This window comes from Mustela erminea, chromosome 2, assembly GCF_009829155.1.
Source record: "Mustela erminea isolate mMusErm1 chromosome 2, mMusErm1.Pri, whole genome shotgun sequence".
Classification (NCBI taxonomy): Eukaryota; Metazoa; Chordata; class Mammalia; order Carnivora; family Mustelidae; genus Mustela; species Mustela erminea.
Window position 1 is genome coordinate 45,296,385 of NC_045615.1, and position 17,660 is coordinate 45,314,044.

The window sequence follows — 17,660 nt, forward strand, 5'->3', positions numbered from 1 at the left end:
AGTGTTCCAAGATTCATTGTTTACATATAACACCATGGCTCCATGCAATATGTACCCACCTTAATACCTTTCAAAACTCTTGGGGGAAAGGTACAGTGCAAGTATGAATTGCATTGTGATAAACTGATGATATTGAAAACCTCAACCTTGGGTAAAACCCAGTGCAGTTATTGAGCAAACAAAACCATCCTTCTAGGCTGGTCCTTAAATAAGTAGCTGCAAGAAAGGTGATCTCAAGATGGCTTTTTTCTCCTCAGTCCAAAGTTAGTCAAATTACCCAAATATTTGGTAAAGTTCTACAATACCTAGAATGCACCAATATTTCCTTCTGACCCTTTCTCTCCAAGAGTAATTCAGCGGAATGCAATTTCCCTTCTTAAGATTGGAGTTATTTTCATACCTATATGTGGCCATTTTAAAACTTACTTTACTAAAAGAGTAAAGAGTTGGGGTGTCTGGGTGGCTCAGTGGGTTAAGGCCTCTGTCTTTGGCTTAGGTCATGATCTCAGGACACTAGGATCGAGCCCCACATTGGGCTCTCTGCTCAGCGGGGAGCCTGCTTCCCCCCTCACTCTCTCTGCCTGCCTCTCTGCCTACTTGTGATGTCTCTCTGTCAAATAAATAAATAAAATCTTTAAAAAAAAAAAGAGTTAAGAGTTGTGGTTTAAAAATGGAACAGAAACTATGCCATAGATGCAAAAGGCATTTGGCTTCTATTTTTCTTATAAGTAAAGGGATAAATTGTGTTAACTGAAAAGAATATATAAGTTTATCTTCTAATAGTGATTTTAGAATCACTAGTGATTAGAATAGTGAGCCAGTTAAATAAAATGTTTTATTTACAGAAACAGAAAGGCCATTCCTTGACACTTCCAGATACTTCCAGCTAAATTAACACAGGTTCAGTGACTTCCTTATCAAGCCACAAAATCTAATTGTTTTTTTAATTCACCAGGGAGTTTAAGATATTAAGGTTGCCTGCCATATGGACAAAAAACCTGCTTACCTTCTCTCTTGGGTAATAATTAAACTGATTAGGAATTCTGATATTAAGGAGGGACAGCTGGTGATGAGCACCGGGTGTTAGAAGCAACTAATGAATCGTTGAACACTACATCAAAAACTAATGATCTACTATATGGTGGCTAACTGAACATAATAATTAAAAAAATGTAATATAAAAAAAAGAATTCTGATAAATTAACCTAAGGATATTTAGTCCTGTTCTACTCATCTAATCCTTACAGAAAATTATTTCCCCCTTCACTGATTTTATACATACCTTAAGAGAAACTTACCAGATTTCATATATACTACTATCTGCAGACAGAAATGGAGGTCATTTTTAGGAGAAACGGGTCTCAAATGACAATACAGGCTTCTGGTCACATGCATATTACACACTCTTAACCCATAGTGAGAAGGTAGGTCATTCCTTGTTTCTTATTTATTCCCTGGTATAATCAAACCATACTATGAAATCATGTGATATGCTTCAGAGTTCCTGTCAGGACATGAAACCCGAGACAATGAGCAGCACAATAACCATTGTCAATAGGCAAACTCCAACAAAGTCTGAATTTGCATTTGGTTTTATGTTGAGGGAAGCAGATTTGCTCTGGTTTTTAATAATTCATAAGAAACAGAAATCACAATGTATTGAGTCAGCATCCACCTACAAAGAGTCCAAAAAATCCAAAGGTCTCCCCCACTCACCCTCTTGTTCCACCGACATTTTGAAAATAAAGGGAAAAAACAGAAAGGAAAAAGAGAATGCGAAGGACCACAGATATGATTTAAATAATTTCAAAGCCTTATTAAACATCACTGAGATTGCATTTGATCCATCAGGCTGACTTTCACTTCTCACCACTCAGACCTTGCAAGGAAACTGGACATGCATGGTTTTGCCTTCCAGGGTTGACTTAGAACTATAAGGGTGACGTGTATATGAATGTGGGTGTGCTTTAAGTCCATTTTATAAACACTGACACAGGACAATTCTTATCATTGGTAATAGTCTTTGAGTCCAATCATGCAGAATAACAGGCATGTGCAAGTTAGGTCTTGTTGCAAGATAAACATGGCAAGGTGAACAGTTTAATGCTAGACAAGGGTTGGGAGATTTGTGTTCATTAGAATATACTGGCCATTGGTCCCACATAATCATAAGTTAGATACACAGGAGTCCACATACAAACAGAGGCCTTCCATTTCAACTTGACCGACCAAGGAAATGGGTCAGAGTGAACCATTTCAGACAAAGAACTGTCTAAGTGCCAAAACAAGTAACAAAATCTTATATTTTAGTCACATGGAAAATGACTAATATAATTATTTACATTGCAACTTGTTTGTTTGTTTTTACAGAAAGCAGTATCCCTGCTTGGTTTAATTTCATCTGTAGAAAATGTAGGACTCACAATTAAAATGTTGGGGGGAGCTTGTGGGTAGGGAGTGGGGTCCCTCTTCAGACCCAAAGTGAATGGGATCAAAGATTGCTGGGACAGTATCACTCCTTTCTCTGAGCTGTAGAAGATAAATTCTTCAGCAAAGCAGGCTGACAACATTCTTTATGGAGCATAATGTTTTTAGGATTTCAATTGTCATTTGTTAAAGAGAATTAAAAGAAGTAGATTTTGTAGAACTTAGACTTTGCGACGACTATTTAAAATGTAAAGTCAGTTTTGCTCATTTTTCCCCCGGCAGGTCATAAAAGGACTGATGGAGTCTTATCTCATCTCTTCCACTGATTCCCTTTGTCAAGGCCTATTTCTTGATCTACCAGTCAGCTACTATCAGTATCCTTAAGTAATATTTTCTTATCATGGTAGCAGATTGAACAAAAATTGTTACCTTGGCCTTCAATTAAATAGCTTTCTCCCGTTGGAGGGAATCAGCCAGGCCCAGGTCCACCTCAAGTATACATTCCTACAAAGCTCAGTCATCAGATTCTTGAAGATGCAAGATTATTAGCAGTTCTTATTCCACACGAAGAAATTTGGTCATAAGGCCAATGCATCTCTTTTTAAAAATGAACACACTGACCAAAAAACAAATCGACACATCAAAGTGGTGGTGGTTTTGCTAAGCCCTCCCAACAATTTAATTCCTTCATGCATATGGGCACACAATCATCTCTCCTACAAAATACTACAGAACATATCATTAAGGATCACTGCGAAACCATCAGCCCTATAGAAGGGAGCCAAGGTTAGGCCTCTCAGACTGTCAACCTCACATTCCCAAATGAACCCCAACCACAGGCAGGACCTTCCTTCTCCCAGGAATATAGTTCCAGGTGACTTGACACTTCCAAGTCTGAAAAGCAAGAAAGTCCTTTGGAATTAACAGGTGACCCTATAGGAAATACTTATTTTTTAAAGAAAAGGCTCACTGTAGAACCTAATACATTCTGAGAATTTGATAATAACAGAATCACCTCCTCAAAATCTATATTATAATAAAGTGGACCCAAGATGGTGAAGGGCTGGTGAGCTTTTGAAATGATGATCCTCTCTGTTTGTCTAATTACCTATTTGCTTTAATAACCTAGTACCATTAATCCTGTAAGTAGGCAAGAAGCCAAACTTTTCCTTTGTACATGAGATTTCAATCTGAAGGATTTATTCCATTTTTTCTTGGCCGTAAGGGTGATGTGGCTAAAGGTAACTGGCACCCAAAGGCCATACAGCAGGAGAGATCAGAGGAGAGACTAGCAGAATTTAGGGAAGGTGGGCATAGCAGGGGAGCATTGCCTGGTTCATGTTTGGCTTAATCTGAGTGAAAAGAAATCACCACTTCTGCACCCATGAAAGATAGTCTAGCTGTCAAGCACTTCTAAGATGCTGGCTGGAGGGTTCCTTCTGGCTTTTAATATCATTTTGTGGCTGATGAAATTACCTTTGCGACTTACTTTCTTTCAAACAGTTGCCTGTTCCCTGCACTTGATCCCATGCGCTAGAAAGTCAGGCATAGAGAGGACACAGTCATAGCAAGAGAAAAATACAGAGAAAGGAGGTAAAGGATGAGGGAATCCGAGAACTTTTAAGAAGTGGAGGACGGGAAGTGTGACAGAGGAGAGAGAGAGAGAGAGCCCATGTGAATGCAGAGGTACTTTAAAAATCAGGTCATCTGCAATATTAACCCAAAAGATTGGCAGCAAGAGAAAGAAGCTGGGCCACTTTCATTCCAGGGGACAAGCTGCACAAGCTAATGTGGTTTTTTTCTCCCCATTTTAAACAAATGACCTCTTGTCACGCATCCTACTGTGAAGCAATCTCATAAACAGCAGCGTTGCTCACATGGTGATGGTGGGGGTTGGCTCTATTGCTTGAAAGAGACAAAGCTTCCCTATTGTTGTATTTAAGGCAGTTTTCAGAGCACAGCATTCTTGTTTGCCCTATTTTTGAAGGGATTCCATTCGCCAGTCATAGCCCTCTCATCAACCTTCCGTTTCATGCATTTCACGTCTTCTTCAGGTGAAGTACACCACCACGTCGGCAAGCACCAAAATGGTCAGAGTGCAAAGAGCTGTGATGGGCACTTCACCGAAGTGAATAAGAAGGGAAGCCTCCCCCCGGCCCCTGTTATTGCTGAGAAGTCTCCCTGGGATTGCCTTGTATATAACCAAGATGTTTCACAGTGCCTTCTCAAGTGCTCAGGAGAGCACTTTCATTTGATTTGAACTAAATTCAGGTGATTCCGCTAAAACATTGACACAAATGCTTCATGGCTTTTGAGACAGACTCATATTGCTAAAGCTATTTAGCAGCAGTAACTTATGGGGAGAGTTATTGCTGTCACATCAACTGCAGTACAAAACTCAGATGATCAGCCCTTCTTGAATTGTCTGAATTTATGAAAATAAATAAACATGAAACATCAGCCATAGTAAGAAGTCAGGGAAACCCCTGAGGAATAGTAATGTCTGTGGAAATGTTTTCCAATGCTGACCTGAGGATCACCCCTTTGTTTTGGGTTTGTTTGTTCTTAAGAAATTAATATATATGTATATATATATATATTTTTTTTTTATTCCAGAAGAGGAAACTAACATTTCTTAAAACCGTGTAGGGTATAAACCTGGTAAGTAGCACACTTATGGAAAACACAACCCACAGTCGGAAAATAGTCAGGTTCATTTCCTGTTAAGGACATCATCCAAAGGCAACTCCACTCTGTTCCAGGGAGGGATTTTTTTACCATTAGATATGGACTCTGTAACCCTGCCTCTCCACCTGCCATGCCCTTTCCAGTTGTGACACATAAATTGTAGATGACAAATTGGGTCTACTGTCTAAAACATGGATGTCGGTGTCTCCTAGTGTCTGGGTAATAATTTCCTCGAGGTCTTCCTCACCACAGTGCTATCATCGAGTCTCTCCTACCTGCTCGCTGTCAGAGAAAAGACTGTCAGCTTTTCTTCCCACCTTCCTTCTAAAGGCCAAACCGTTCAGTACCTGGAAACTGTCATTCCCTCCCGCCCCCACACTGTACATAAGCATCACATATGTTCTTTCTACAAATTGGTATACAGGTGCCATTTAATCAGTTCAAATTTGGAAGCTACATCTTCAAGAGTCCAAGAGAGCTCACTCCCCCCTTATTTTCCCCCTTTACATTTTTCTTATAAGACATACAGCTTAATCAATTAACAAACTAAATAGCTTATATACTGGCAATATATTACAGATGGGTTTATGGCAGAGTAATAGATCACATGAAATGGACCATGTGGTACCCCAGTGCATGACATCTTGGTAGAGCCCTGAGGACACTGACAGTAGCATCTCTAAGTAAGTAGTGCTGTATGAATACAGACACATGCGGATCTGTATCTACATCCATCTGACTAGGCCAAAAGGAGCAGGTAGATGCAAGATAGAGACACACACATGCTGGATGGGGCCACTGCACACCTTGTCATGCCATTTGAAAGGGCAGTTATAGGTTGCTGGTTTTGCAGCCATTAAAATTACACTTTATGGAAAAGGCTTTTCTAATTGTGTTTGAGTTGCTTTCTGTAGTAAGCATCATTGGAGGAAGACCAAAGCAAGAGCAACTAGAAGTTAAATAGACATTTAGCTTAGCTGCAATACAGAACTCCGGAGAAGAAGCAGGCTGAAAGATTGGTATCAATTTTAGGCTCGGATTCTCTCCCTTGCTATTTTCTTAGAGTTGTGTGTCTGCGTTTGCGGGTGTGCGTGCGTGTCTGTGTGTGTGTGTGTGTGTGTGCGCGCGCGCGTGTGTGTTCCATCACATCATCTCCTGAAGAACGCTGGGTTTCGCAGGCAGGCGGCTAGTCACCTGCAACAACCCAGGGGTCCTGCTGAAGCTTCCAGGCTGCTGTCAGTGTCAGATGCCAGGGTCTGGTCGGTGGACATGGAGGAGATGTCATTGACGGACGAAGATGGAGGGAGACTCTCACTGCTGTTCACTGCTGCACCTGTGCTAAGAAAATGAAGACCAACATGACTAAATCTGGAACGCAACCCAGCTTCATGTGACTCAAGACGCAGGCCTGGGCAAATACAAGAGGTGATGTTTAGTCCATCATTCATTCAACAAGCCTTTTAAGAACAACTAATCCAGGGCACTATGTTAGATCGTGAAAATCAAAATATAACAAGGCAGAGTCCCTAGTCACAAGTTATTCTACCTTGCAAACCACCTGTAATGCTCTTAAAAGAAAACAAAGGCAGGCAAACAAAAAATAAAAAGCCCTGTCACCCCTCCCACCTCCAATATTGTCATATAATTAGCCTGAGTGAGACCAAAGCATTTGCATTTTTTAAAAGCGCCTAGACACTGTCTAGTCAAAGGTTGGGAAGACCACTGTCCTATTGAGAAGGAAGGTGAGCAAAACCGTTTTTTTTTTTTTTTTTTTAAGATTTTATTTATTTATTTGACAGAGAGAGATCACAAGTAGGCAGAGAGGCAGGCAGAGGGGGGCAGAAAGCAGACTCCCCGCTGAGCAGAGAGCCGGATGTGGGGTTTGGTCCCAGGACCCCGAGATCATGACCTGAGCTGAAGGCAAAGGCTTTAACCCACTGAGCCACCCAGGTACCCCAAGCAAGACCCTTTAATGTAACAATCTGAACCTGGAAGTTTTAGTGCAGGGCTTTATAAAACAAACACATGTCGGGGGGTGGGAGGTTGGGGTACCAGGTGGTGGGTATTATAGAGGGCACGGATTGCATGGAGCACGGGGTGTGGTGCAAAAATAATGAATACTGTTATGCTGGAAAAAAAAAAAAATCTTAAAAAAAAAAAAAAAAAAAAACCACATGTAAGAGTCCTATTCCAAAAATATGGGCTGAGCAGAAATCACAATTACTTGGAGACTACAGCTCCTGAGAAATTAAGGTATATTAAGTAAATATTATTATAGTCATTAATGTGATATCAAACTTAAAATCCATGCAGAAAAGCTAATTAGGACTTTCAGTGAAAGTTACCATAAACCAAATACCAAATAATAATAATAATAATAATAATAATAATAATAACAATAATAATAATAATAGAAGAAGAAGCCAGAGCACTTTTTTTTTTTAAAGTAGTCTCCACACTAGAGCACACTTTTTGATTGTGTGTTTACTTTCTAGTAGGGTTGCTTACCTGGTGATCTACAAACAAAAGTTTTGAATTATCAAATTAATTTGAAAAACTATTTTATTTATGTGCCCTGTGGGAATATAAAGATTTTGAAACTCTGAGAAGAAACTTGCTCAGGGTAATCACTCAGTAATACTTGTTGAGTTATGTCTTTGAGAACTACAAAGGACAGATAAGCCAGAGGCATTATAAAGATCTATGAAGTGGAGAGGTTAAAATAGTTTCTTTGCTCTTTGGGTAGACATCTCTTCCCTATGGAAAAAATGTGATGAAAATGTGACAAAATGTGGAGAGGACCCATACACATAAGCTAAGCAAAATCATATGTATTTCATAAGTATTTTAAACTTTTATTTGTTAATTATAAACATATTTATATAAATTATGGGGAATCTGAAAGAATAAAAAAAGACAATTGGCACTGATCCTCAAATAAATAATAACTACTAAACTTGGGTATATGTCTCTCTAGTGTTTTTGCTATGAAGTTTTTCTAATTGTGGTCGTTTAGTATATATTATTTTGTATCCTGTTATTTTATATACCAAAAAACTTATGCATTTTTCATGTTCCTTAAGCTAAAGTATGTAGTTCTTTAAACTAAAAATAGTTTAATATCTCCTAATCTTAAATGTCTCTAGACTATGAAAGCTCTTGTTATCATCTTCCTGTAAGCAGTCTTATTATCAGAATAATGTGTAATGTAAAGGTTCCCTGGCTTCAGTTTATTCCAACTTTACCTAATTGTATCCTTTATAGATATGGTGCAAAGCTAGTTCATTTCTTTTCCTGACATATACTAGTAAATTTCATATACTGGGAGACAACCTTTGACTTCCTTACATATCCCAAGTGTCCAGGTCTGTCCTTCACTCCATAATTTGGATTAAATTATATTGATACCAAAATCCTATATGTTTTCATAAATTTTGGTCAGTAATAATTTAGCATCACTATGATTGACTGCTCAGAATCTTCAATTTTCCACATCCTTATTAAAAGGTAGAGATTAAAACTAGACACAAGTCTCAAACAATTGTGGGCTGACAGAATGTGATGGTTTTGCTCATACATCCATTCATCTCTTGGATGACATATCCCCATACTATGTATGACTTTAAAATTATGATACTGGCATAAAATCTTAAAAAAAAAAATGAGGGGCACCTGGGTGGCTCAGTGGGTTAAAGCCTCTGCCTTTGGCTCAGGTCATGATCTCAGGGTCCTGGGATCAAGCCCTGCATCGCGCTCTCTGCTCAGCAGGAAACCTGTTTCCCCTCTCTCTCTGCCTGCCTCTCTGCCTACTTGTGATCTCTCTCTCTGTCAAATAAATAAATAAAATCTTTAATATTATGATACTGGGATGCCTAGGTGGCTCAGTTGGTTAAGCAACTGCCTTCAGCTCAGGTCATGATCCTGAAGTCCCTGGATCAAGTCCCACGTCAGGCTCTCTGCTCAGCGGGGCATCTGCTTCTCCCTCTGACCCTACCCACTCTTGTGCTCTCTCTCTCATCCTCTCTCTCTCAAATAAATAAAATCTTTTAAAAAATTAAAAAATAAAATTATGATACTATCATTTAGATTTAGTTTTTATTTAAAATATGAAATATTGCCTATATATCTTTTTGTAACAGCTTTATTGAGATGTAATTCACAAATTTAATTTGTATAATTCATTCACTTTTAGGATATTCACAAAATTGTGCAACCATTATCACAATCAATTTTGTGAGATTTTCATCACCCCAACAGCACTCTATTTCTTACTTATCCACCAGCCATAGGCAACGACTAATGCACTTTCTGTCTATAAAGCTGCCTGTTCTGGACTTGCTTTATAAACGGAATCGTACATGATCATTTGTGACTGGCTTCTTTCACATAGCACATTGTTTACAAGGTTCATTCATGCTGTAGCATGTAGCAATACTTTATCCCTTTTTAGTCCTGAATAATGTTCCACTGTATTGGGTAGCCCCCTTTTGTTTACCTATTTACTAGTTGATGGGCATTTGACAGACATTTAAGATGTTCTTATTTTTGGCTTTTATGAATAATGTTGTTATGAACTTTCATGTACAAGTTTTTCTTTCTCTTGGGTAAATACCTAAAGAGTGGAGTCGGCAGATCGCAGAGTACCTATGTTTAACATTTGAGGAATAAAGTGACTACACCAGTTTACATTCCCACCAGTTTTCTCTTACCCTCTCTGGAACTCCTCATCATCTCTTTCATTGTGGCCATCCTCTAGTATGGTAAATGGTATTTCATTGTGGTTTTATTTGTATTTGCCTAATGGCTAATGATGTTGGGTATCTTTTCATGTGCTTTTTGGCCATTGGAAAAATGTCAATTCAGATTTGCCATTTTGAATTGTGTTATTTTCTTTTTATTATTGAATTGCAAGAGTTCTTTATGTATTCAGGACACAAGTCTCTTATTACACAAGATTTTCAAATGTTTTCCTCCTATCCTATGGATTGTCTTTTCACTTTCTTGATGGTGTCTTTTGAAGCACACATATTTTTAATTTTGATGAAGTTGAATTTACCTATTTTTTTCCTTTTGCCATTGTGCTTTTAGTGTCATATCTAATAAATCATTTCCTAAGTCAAGATCATGAAAATTTACTCCTATGTTTTCTTGTAAGAGTTTTAAAATTTTAGCTTTTACACTTCACTCTATGATCCATTTTTAATCCATTCTTATGTACCAAATGAAGTAGGAGTTCATCTTCATTCTTTTGCATGTGAATATCTAGCTGTCCTAGTACCATTCATTGAAAGGCAATTCTTTGCATGGGGCTGTCTTGAAATCCTTGTAACAAATCAATAGACCATAAATATAAGGGACTCTCAATTTTATTTTTATATGTATACGTATAGGCAAATAACACACTGTTGTGAGCATTGCAACTTTGTGGTAGATTTTGAAATCAGGAAGTGTGAATTCTCTAAATTTGTGGAGTTTTTTTTTCAATATTGTTTTGGCTATTCTGTATCCCCTGTATTTCCATGTGAATTTTAAGAACAGACAGTCAATTTCAGCAAAGAAAAAGGCAGCTGTGACTGATGGATATTGTGTTCAATCTGTAGATCAATTTGGAGAGTATTGTCATCATAACAACATTAAATCTAATCAGTGAATAGATGGAATGTCTTTTCATTATTTAGGTCTAATTTCTTTCAACAATGTTCTGTAGTTTTCAGAGTAGAGGGTTTGCACTTTTTTTTTTTGTTAAATTTGTTTATATTTTATTCTTTTTGATGTTATTTTAAATAGAATTTTCTTAATTTAATTTAAATTTTTTCAGTGTTCCAAAATTCATGTATGCACCACATCCCATGCTCCATCATTGCTAATATACAGAATTACAAGTGACTGAATAAATAGGAAATCTCAGTGTCAATGGATCGGAGACCAAATAGATCAAATGACGACATATACATCTGATTCAGAGTGTCATAATTAAACTGCTCATGTTAACGAGGAAGATTTTGGTTAGCGTGCTTTATTTAAATTGTGACAAAATCATCAGTTTGAAGTTTTAAAGTAAAGTTCTGGCATAATACAAATCAAAAACTATTTAAAAGTATCTCTACATAATAGTGCTGGTCTTCCCTTGAGCTAAGGTTTTTCTCCTTTTCTGGCTGAAGTTGGTTATGTGGACATGATCTGATTGTCACAGTTAAAGTTGAATATTGACTCAAGAGTGAGATAGAAACTAGCTGAGACAAGGCTCTCTTCTAAGAACACAATTTGATTTTTACAAATAAACAGAAACCTACAACAGTGGCATCTAGAAAACTGATACCAAGAACATTGATGACATTTCCCCAGAAAAACCAATTTATATCTATAAATAATACTGAATGAAGGCAGCAAAACTGAAAGTAGTGCTTAATAAACTCTTCCTATGGAATGGATCATGCTGCAGATTATGCTTATAAACTGCATAGCACTCCCACTGCAGCTATTTTAATAAGCAGCATATTGTCGACACACTTGTGAAACATTCTAGGTGTTATGCCACGTAAGTCATCTCATTATTACACAGAGTTTCACTACATGATTACCTCATGTTTGTTTCCTTTGCTGCTTCTTACTTCTTTCATCACACGTCACCATTTCTCCTCTCTTCCTCAATCTCTACTGTCCAGCACAGGATAAGTAACCAGTTTAACAAAGCACTGAGTCTCTTTTGTGTGTACTCCTCTAGATAGGTTTTGTGAGGGAAAGCAAGTTTCTCCCTTCTAAGAAAACTAGTGAAACTGCTAACCTATTTTTGGCTGAAGGAAATAATTTTGTTAGCATTGTCTTTCTTCTCCCTTTGTTCACCAGCTGGCCATCTTCTATAATGGAATGGTCCTGCCTTTATTGTATCAATGTTGAAAGCAAATTACAGTTAGTATTCAATTATTCAAAGTTCAGAATATTTATCAGCTGTATTTCTATGGTTTCAAAAAGACTGTTGTTCCTAATTTTTATAGCACAGATTCATTAAGAAAGATCTTTTCTTCTAATGTTTCCCCTATAAAATTCCCATTACAACTGCCTGTTGTATGAGAGTGGGTCCTCTCTGTAAAGTGCTGCGACGGTGCGATCACATGTACTGCCAGCAGTGTGCTAGAGCTGAACTCAGTGGCTTCTGGGAGCCATGTACGAGCACCAGCATCTCTTTCCAACTCTGCCTTCACTGGTGTCAATTTCAGCAGCAGCTTGAAATTGGTCACAATAAGAATAATTACACCATAGAAATTAGCAAATGCCATTAATCAGTCCTTTAAAAAAGAAGGCTGTAAAACATCAACCAGTCCCTCACTATTGCATAAAAAACTTTGCTTCTGTATGACTTCTTCCATTCCACTATAACAAATACACTCTTGACTGCAGCCACTCTGGCTTTGTTGGATGGTCCTTTCAGGTCTCTTTTTATGTGGGTAATAAATAAACTTTGTAAACCATAAAACCAAGCACAAATAGAAGAATCAAGACATGGACCTTGGCTTCAAATTGCTAATTTACTGCCAAACAGTTTATGAAAATCCCTCAAATTGAATGGAACTGACTTGAATTTGATTATAATGTCAACTTACCCAGGATACCCTAGCAGTGATAAATACCCCTTCCTTCTATATATTTTTTTCAGAGACCAGTAGAGAAATGCATTTTTAAAAATTTGCCATTAATAAAGCATTAAAATTTTTGCCACTTAAAATGTTATTAAAAGTAACTGAAAATAGTAATAGGGTTGCAAATGAGGAACAGTAGCTTACTTTCAACTCTATGTGAACAAAAAAAAAAAGCTTTCGTGAAAAGACATTATGCTAATGAAATTTTCTAAACATATTTCTATACATATTTCTATGTGTAGCCAAAAGATATTCATTATTTCAGGGAAAATGTTCTGTATTTTTTTAAAGATTTTATTTATTTATTTGCCAGAGAGAAAGAGTGAGAGAAAAAGAGAGAGGGACAGAGCACAAGCAGGGGAGTGACAGAAAGTGAAGCAGTTTCCCCACTGATGAGGGAGACCAAGGCAGGACCTGATCGCAGGACCCCAGGATCATGACCCAGGCTGAAAGCAGATGCTTAACCAGGTAAACTACCCAGGCGTCCCAAAATGTTCAGCTTTTTAAAAGAAAATTATTTTCCTGACCCATTCACATACAAAAAGTACACACAGAGAAATAGAAGAAATATTAAAGTTTTTAAAAATCACTGAGATATATTCCCTTCTTTTTATGCATCATCTTGACTGTCAACTTGTTTGGGGCTAAGATTTTTAAATAAAAAATAGTAACTACTGGACTAGATCATTGACTCTGATTTTTAACAGCACACTGCCATAGCGTACGGAATATGGTGAGTCATGGTGGTGTGGGGTGGTGTTGTCTATTAAAGTCACCTAGAAAATTGTATCTGCCATTTAGAGACTCTGAAAAATCTCTACCCATCCTGATGCTAAGCATCTTTATTTTGGTGAGTCATTGTTATTTATGGGAGGCTTACTTCTTGGGTGGAACAGGGGCAGTGAACAGGCTAAGAAATTTTGGATTAGATGAACTCCTATATTTGTTCTAGTTCTAATATTTTATAACAAATGCTTTAGAAGAAAATTAATTTCTATACTTGGACTACTTTTCCCTTAGCAGTCTTTACAAATCAATTCAGAAAGCAAGCAGCCATGTTATTCTTGGAAATAAATCACTATGCAAGTGAAATCAGATAGCAGAAGGGAGTACAATTATTTATTTAGAAACATATCTGAAGTTTAGATTTATTTCTTATTGATATACAACAATTCCATCAATAAATTTCAAGCCTATATATTGTTCTGCAAATGCACACTTAACTTCCTATTTATATTTTAAAGGTATCACTAAAACATGAATTTGGGTATTAGAACAATTTGTCACTGGAAACTGCTTTAACTTATTCTCTTGCTGTCAGGTTCCTAGTGTTGCCATGACTTAATAATAAGGGAGTCTATGTTGTAATATCACTTCATCCTAGCTCTTTACAAAATAAAATATGATATGCAAACAGTAATGAAGAAAGTTGAATACAATGAAGAATGCAAAAAAGCTGACTTTTCAAATTTTCTTAGTAATTGCTTTTTTTCCAGCACCGTCTACTGCATATATCCATACTATGTGTGCATGCACATGCGTACATGTGTGTGCACACACACACACAAACACACACACAAACACACACACACAGGGGTGTGTCCGTAAAAAATCAATACCTGGCTTTCCAGGGAGAAAAAAATTGCCCTGATTTGTAGAGTCAGCCAATTTCCATATCTTAAATCCTGCATGGTGGATACCAAGCTACTAAAACAAGATTAAAAAACTTAGAGTTGGGAGAGATATAAACAACTGGCTCTCAGGAGCTAGTAGTCAGCCCCCGCATAAAGGTGTCCTATGCTTCTACACGATGCATACAATTACATCATACATCATTATATCATGTGATACATAGTATATGTATGATTTCTCAAAATTAAGCCATGAATATTCTCCTTTCAAGTCAGGTAGTGAAACATTGAACCCACATCATTTTAACTACAAATTGGTTAAGCCAGTCAACTATAATTTAGGGCACATGTAAAAGGTAGATATTTCATGACAGTTACGGGTAGTTATAATGGTTAAAAAAAAATGGCTCAGGCTTCTCCCTTGTATGTAAGTCCTAAGAGGCATATTTTCAGTGGCATATTAATCATTAACACAATAAACAAGACCACAAAAAATTTAGGAATATGCATTTTCCAGAATAAATAAATAACCGAATAACCATCTGAAAGCAAACCTTTATCTGAAGCATGAGCAGGTGTCAAACCAATAACAGCAATGCACATACTTGATACTTGACTCATTCTTTGAGAAATATGAAAAGTCCTTTAGGACAGATATGAAAAATATTTTGGGAAATGGTAGTACTTGATAAGAGAACAATTTAGAAGGTGCAGCTTTTTAAAAGGCAGGGGTCCAATAAAGTAAAATATTGGTAATATAGGAACCTACAATAGGTGTAACGTGAAAGGTGGAAAAACTGGGCATATATTAAGAAGGCCATCAGTGTCAGGAAAGGGTTAGTAGGCTTAAACCGTTCAGAAGGCAAAGCCACTGGAGTGCACTTATCAGTGGCATTTCCAACTTCTAGTCTTTAAAGATCAACTTAGGTAGAGACTAAAGTCACACAGATTACTTCAGGAAAACTTTAATCATAGTGGTGTTAATGGGAAAGGTTGGTAGTGATTAGATTGAGACATCCAGCAAGCAGAATTTTTAGGATGTAAAAAGTGACTGTCAGAGATAATATAAAGATGGAGTAAAAGGTCAGTCGGGGTTTCAGACTGGGAGGCTGAGAAAATAGAGCTGCCATTAATAAATGGGAAAAATGAAAGAAAAATTTACTCCTGGGTGTGTGTGTGGGAGTGAATCTAAATGGAATGATGTGTTTGATTTTAAATAAATTGAATCTGAATTGGCAACAATTTCATACACCCTGGCCCAATGTTTTAATTATCTAAGACTAGGTTATATTTATCATTAAATAATTTAGTAGAATGGCTTTATTTTCCAGCCCCTCCAGAAATAACAAACTGTTATATAAACTAGTCTTTGGTTTTATTTGTCTTAAATATATTTCTTACAAACTTAAGGATTTACTTGGTCAAGACTTTGGCCCCCTATTCAGAGGACACAGTTGTATATGTGATTAACTTTTAGATACTATTCAGAATATCCAACATGTGGGATTAGGGGAAAAATTACTATGCAGCCTTTAAATATCACACTTGAGCCTTTTGTAAAATGCCCACCTAAGGGCCATTTGACTGTTTTGTGAAACATAACTTTGTTTGACTTAATATACATAATTGATTAGAAGTTTTACAGCAATGTAAACCTATAAAAAACTAATAAACTATCATTTTTTTCTGCCTCGTAGAAAAAATAACCACAAAGATAGGTTTCATTGTCCTGTAGGACATTTGTGATTTTTGTTTTAATTTGGTGATCTTATCTCAGTAATCCTCTTTTTCTCACAGACCACATAAATCCTAATTACTCATATCTTCATTAAACTACCTTTGCCAACCGGCCATTTCCCTCATTGATGAGTTAAAGGAAATTTCGACATGTACTCACTTTCTTTTTGTATAAGAATTATGGTTTTAATGATTAAAGACTTACGCCTTGACTATATACAAACTGCATTCCCTTACCAATATTTAGAAGTTTCTTTGCATGGCAGACCACACATCCCGTCCCTTTCATGAATAATTAATCTCACTTGTACCATCCTCAGTCTCTTTTTGCCTTCCCTGAACTGTATGGTTGGCATAAAATGAGTCATGAGAATAGGATTTTTGTGGAAGTGTTGTGAAAGTACTGAAAAGAAAATTGTGGATTTTATGTCATCACAGATGAACTGTTGTGGAGACCCGGTTGGGGCTGAGGGAAAAAGGAAGAGGAAACAAGCAGAAGTTGGGATGTCCTGAAGTGGGTGGTATGATCCCAAGCTGTCTGAAAAAAGGAAGGAAGATGAATAAATAATACCTTGAATTAAAATAAATAGAAGAGACCTTGCAAAAGAAATTGGTCTAGTCCTAAACAGAGCTCCTACTTCACCTTCACTGGATCTTGTATTTTGACTTTTTTTTTTTTTTTTGGTATTTTGACTGCTTAATGATCAGAGAAAAACATGTTCTGGTCATTATGGAAATTCTTAAAACAAGGAGCCTTTCTGCCTTAGCAGGTGGTGTCTTGAGTCTGTTAGATTTGGTCTTTGGGCTCCCTAATCAGCAACAGAGAGAACATACAGATAAGTCTGGCATGACTTCTACAGACCTGTATAAATCTGGATGCAGAATGAATGAGCAGGGCGGGCAGACAACCCCAGTGATTGCCTTCACTTTCTTTGAGGGACGGAAAGACTTGTAATAGAATTGGGCTTGATTCAAATGCGAAAAACATGTCATAACTGAATTGTATCTGTTTGGGCATTATAGTGATTTGGGTGCAAACCAGCTATTCAAAGAGTAGTATCAGTATGAAGAATTGATTAATTCATCCTACATTTTTTTCCTGGAACAATTTAAAGGGCATGAGGAAAATTTTTTTTATCAAAGGTCGGGCACCAAATCCAGTTTCTTCTAAACAACGAATCATTTGCAGTCTTACATTCTTGCCAGCATGAGTTGAGTGTAGTTTAAAGCTAGAGATAAGCTATCACACTTTCTAAAACTCTTTATATATATATTTTTTTACATTTAGAACATATGTCTTAGGAAAAATATATTAGCATTGGGGATAAGTAAACTATCTCAGGTAATCTTAAAGCACATTATTAGGATCAGCAAAATATGTACCATTTATATACAAATGTGTGTTTGATTCTGTAGATGGCGAACTGAGAGATTTTCCATGCTGACTTTAATCAGAACCCGTACTAGCAGATGCTTTAACTACTGTCATATCAGCCTTGGGAAGAGTTGCAACACTGGAGTGACTGAGGAAAGAGGTTTT

General features: G+C 37.0%; 1 protein-coding gene across 12 annotated transcripts in view; it reads right to left on the reverse strand.

Moving 5' to 3' along the window:
• Positions 1 to 1,417: 1,417 nt before the first annotated feature.
• MAPK10 (mitogen-activated protein kinase 10) overlaps positions 1,418 to 17,660 on the reverse strand; it is a 585,543-nt gene continuing 569,300 nt past the window's right edge. For 11 of the 12 annotated variants that reach the window (XM_032332788.1, XM_032332787.1, XM_032332786.1 and 8 more), the window contains one exon: positions 1,418 to 6,448. In XM_032332788.1, the coding sequence (XP_032188679.1) occupies positions 6,306 to 6,448 (143 nt within the window). In that variant the 3' untranslated portion in view covers positions 1,418 to 6,305. Of the gene's footprint in view, positions 6,454 to 17,660 lie in introns of all 12 variants that reach the window. The other variant, XM_032332795.1, reaches the window with a different exon arrangement.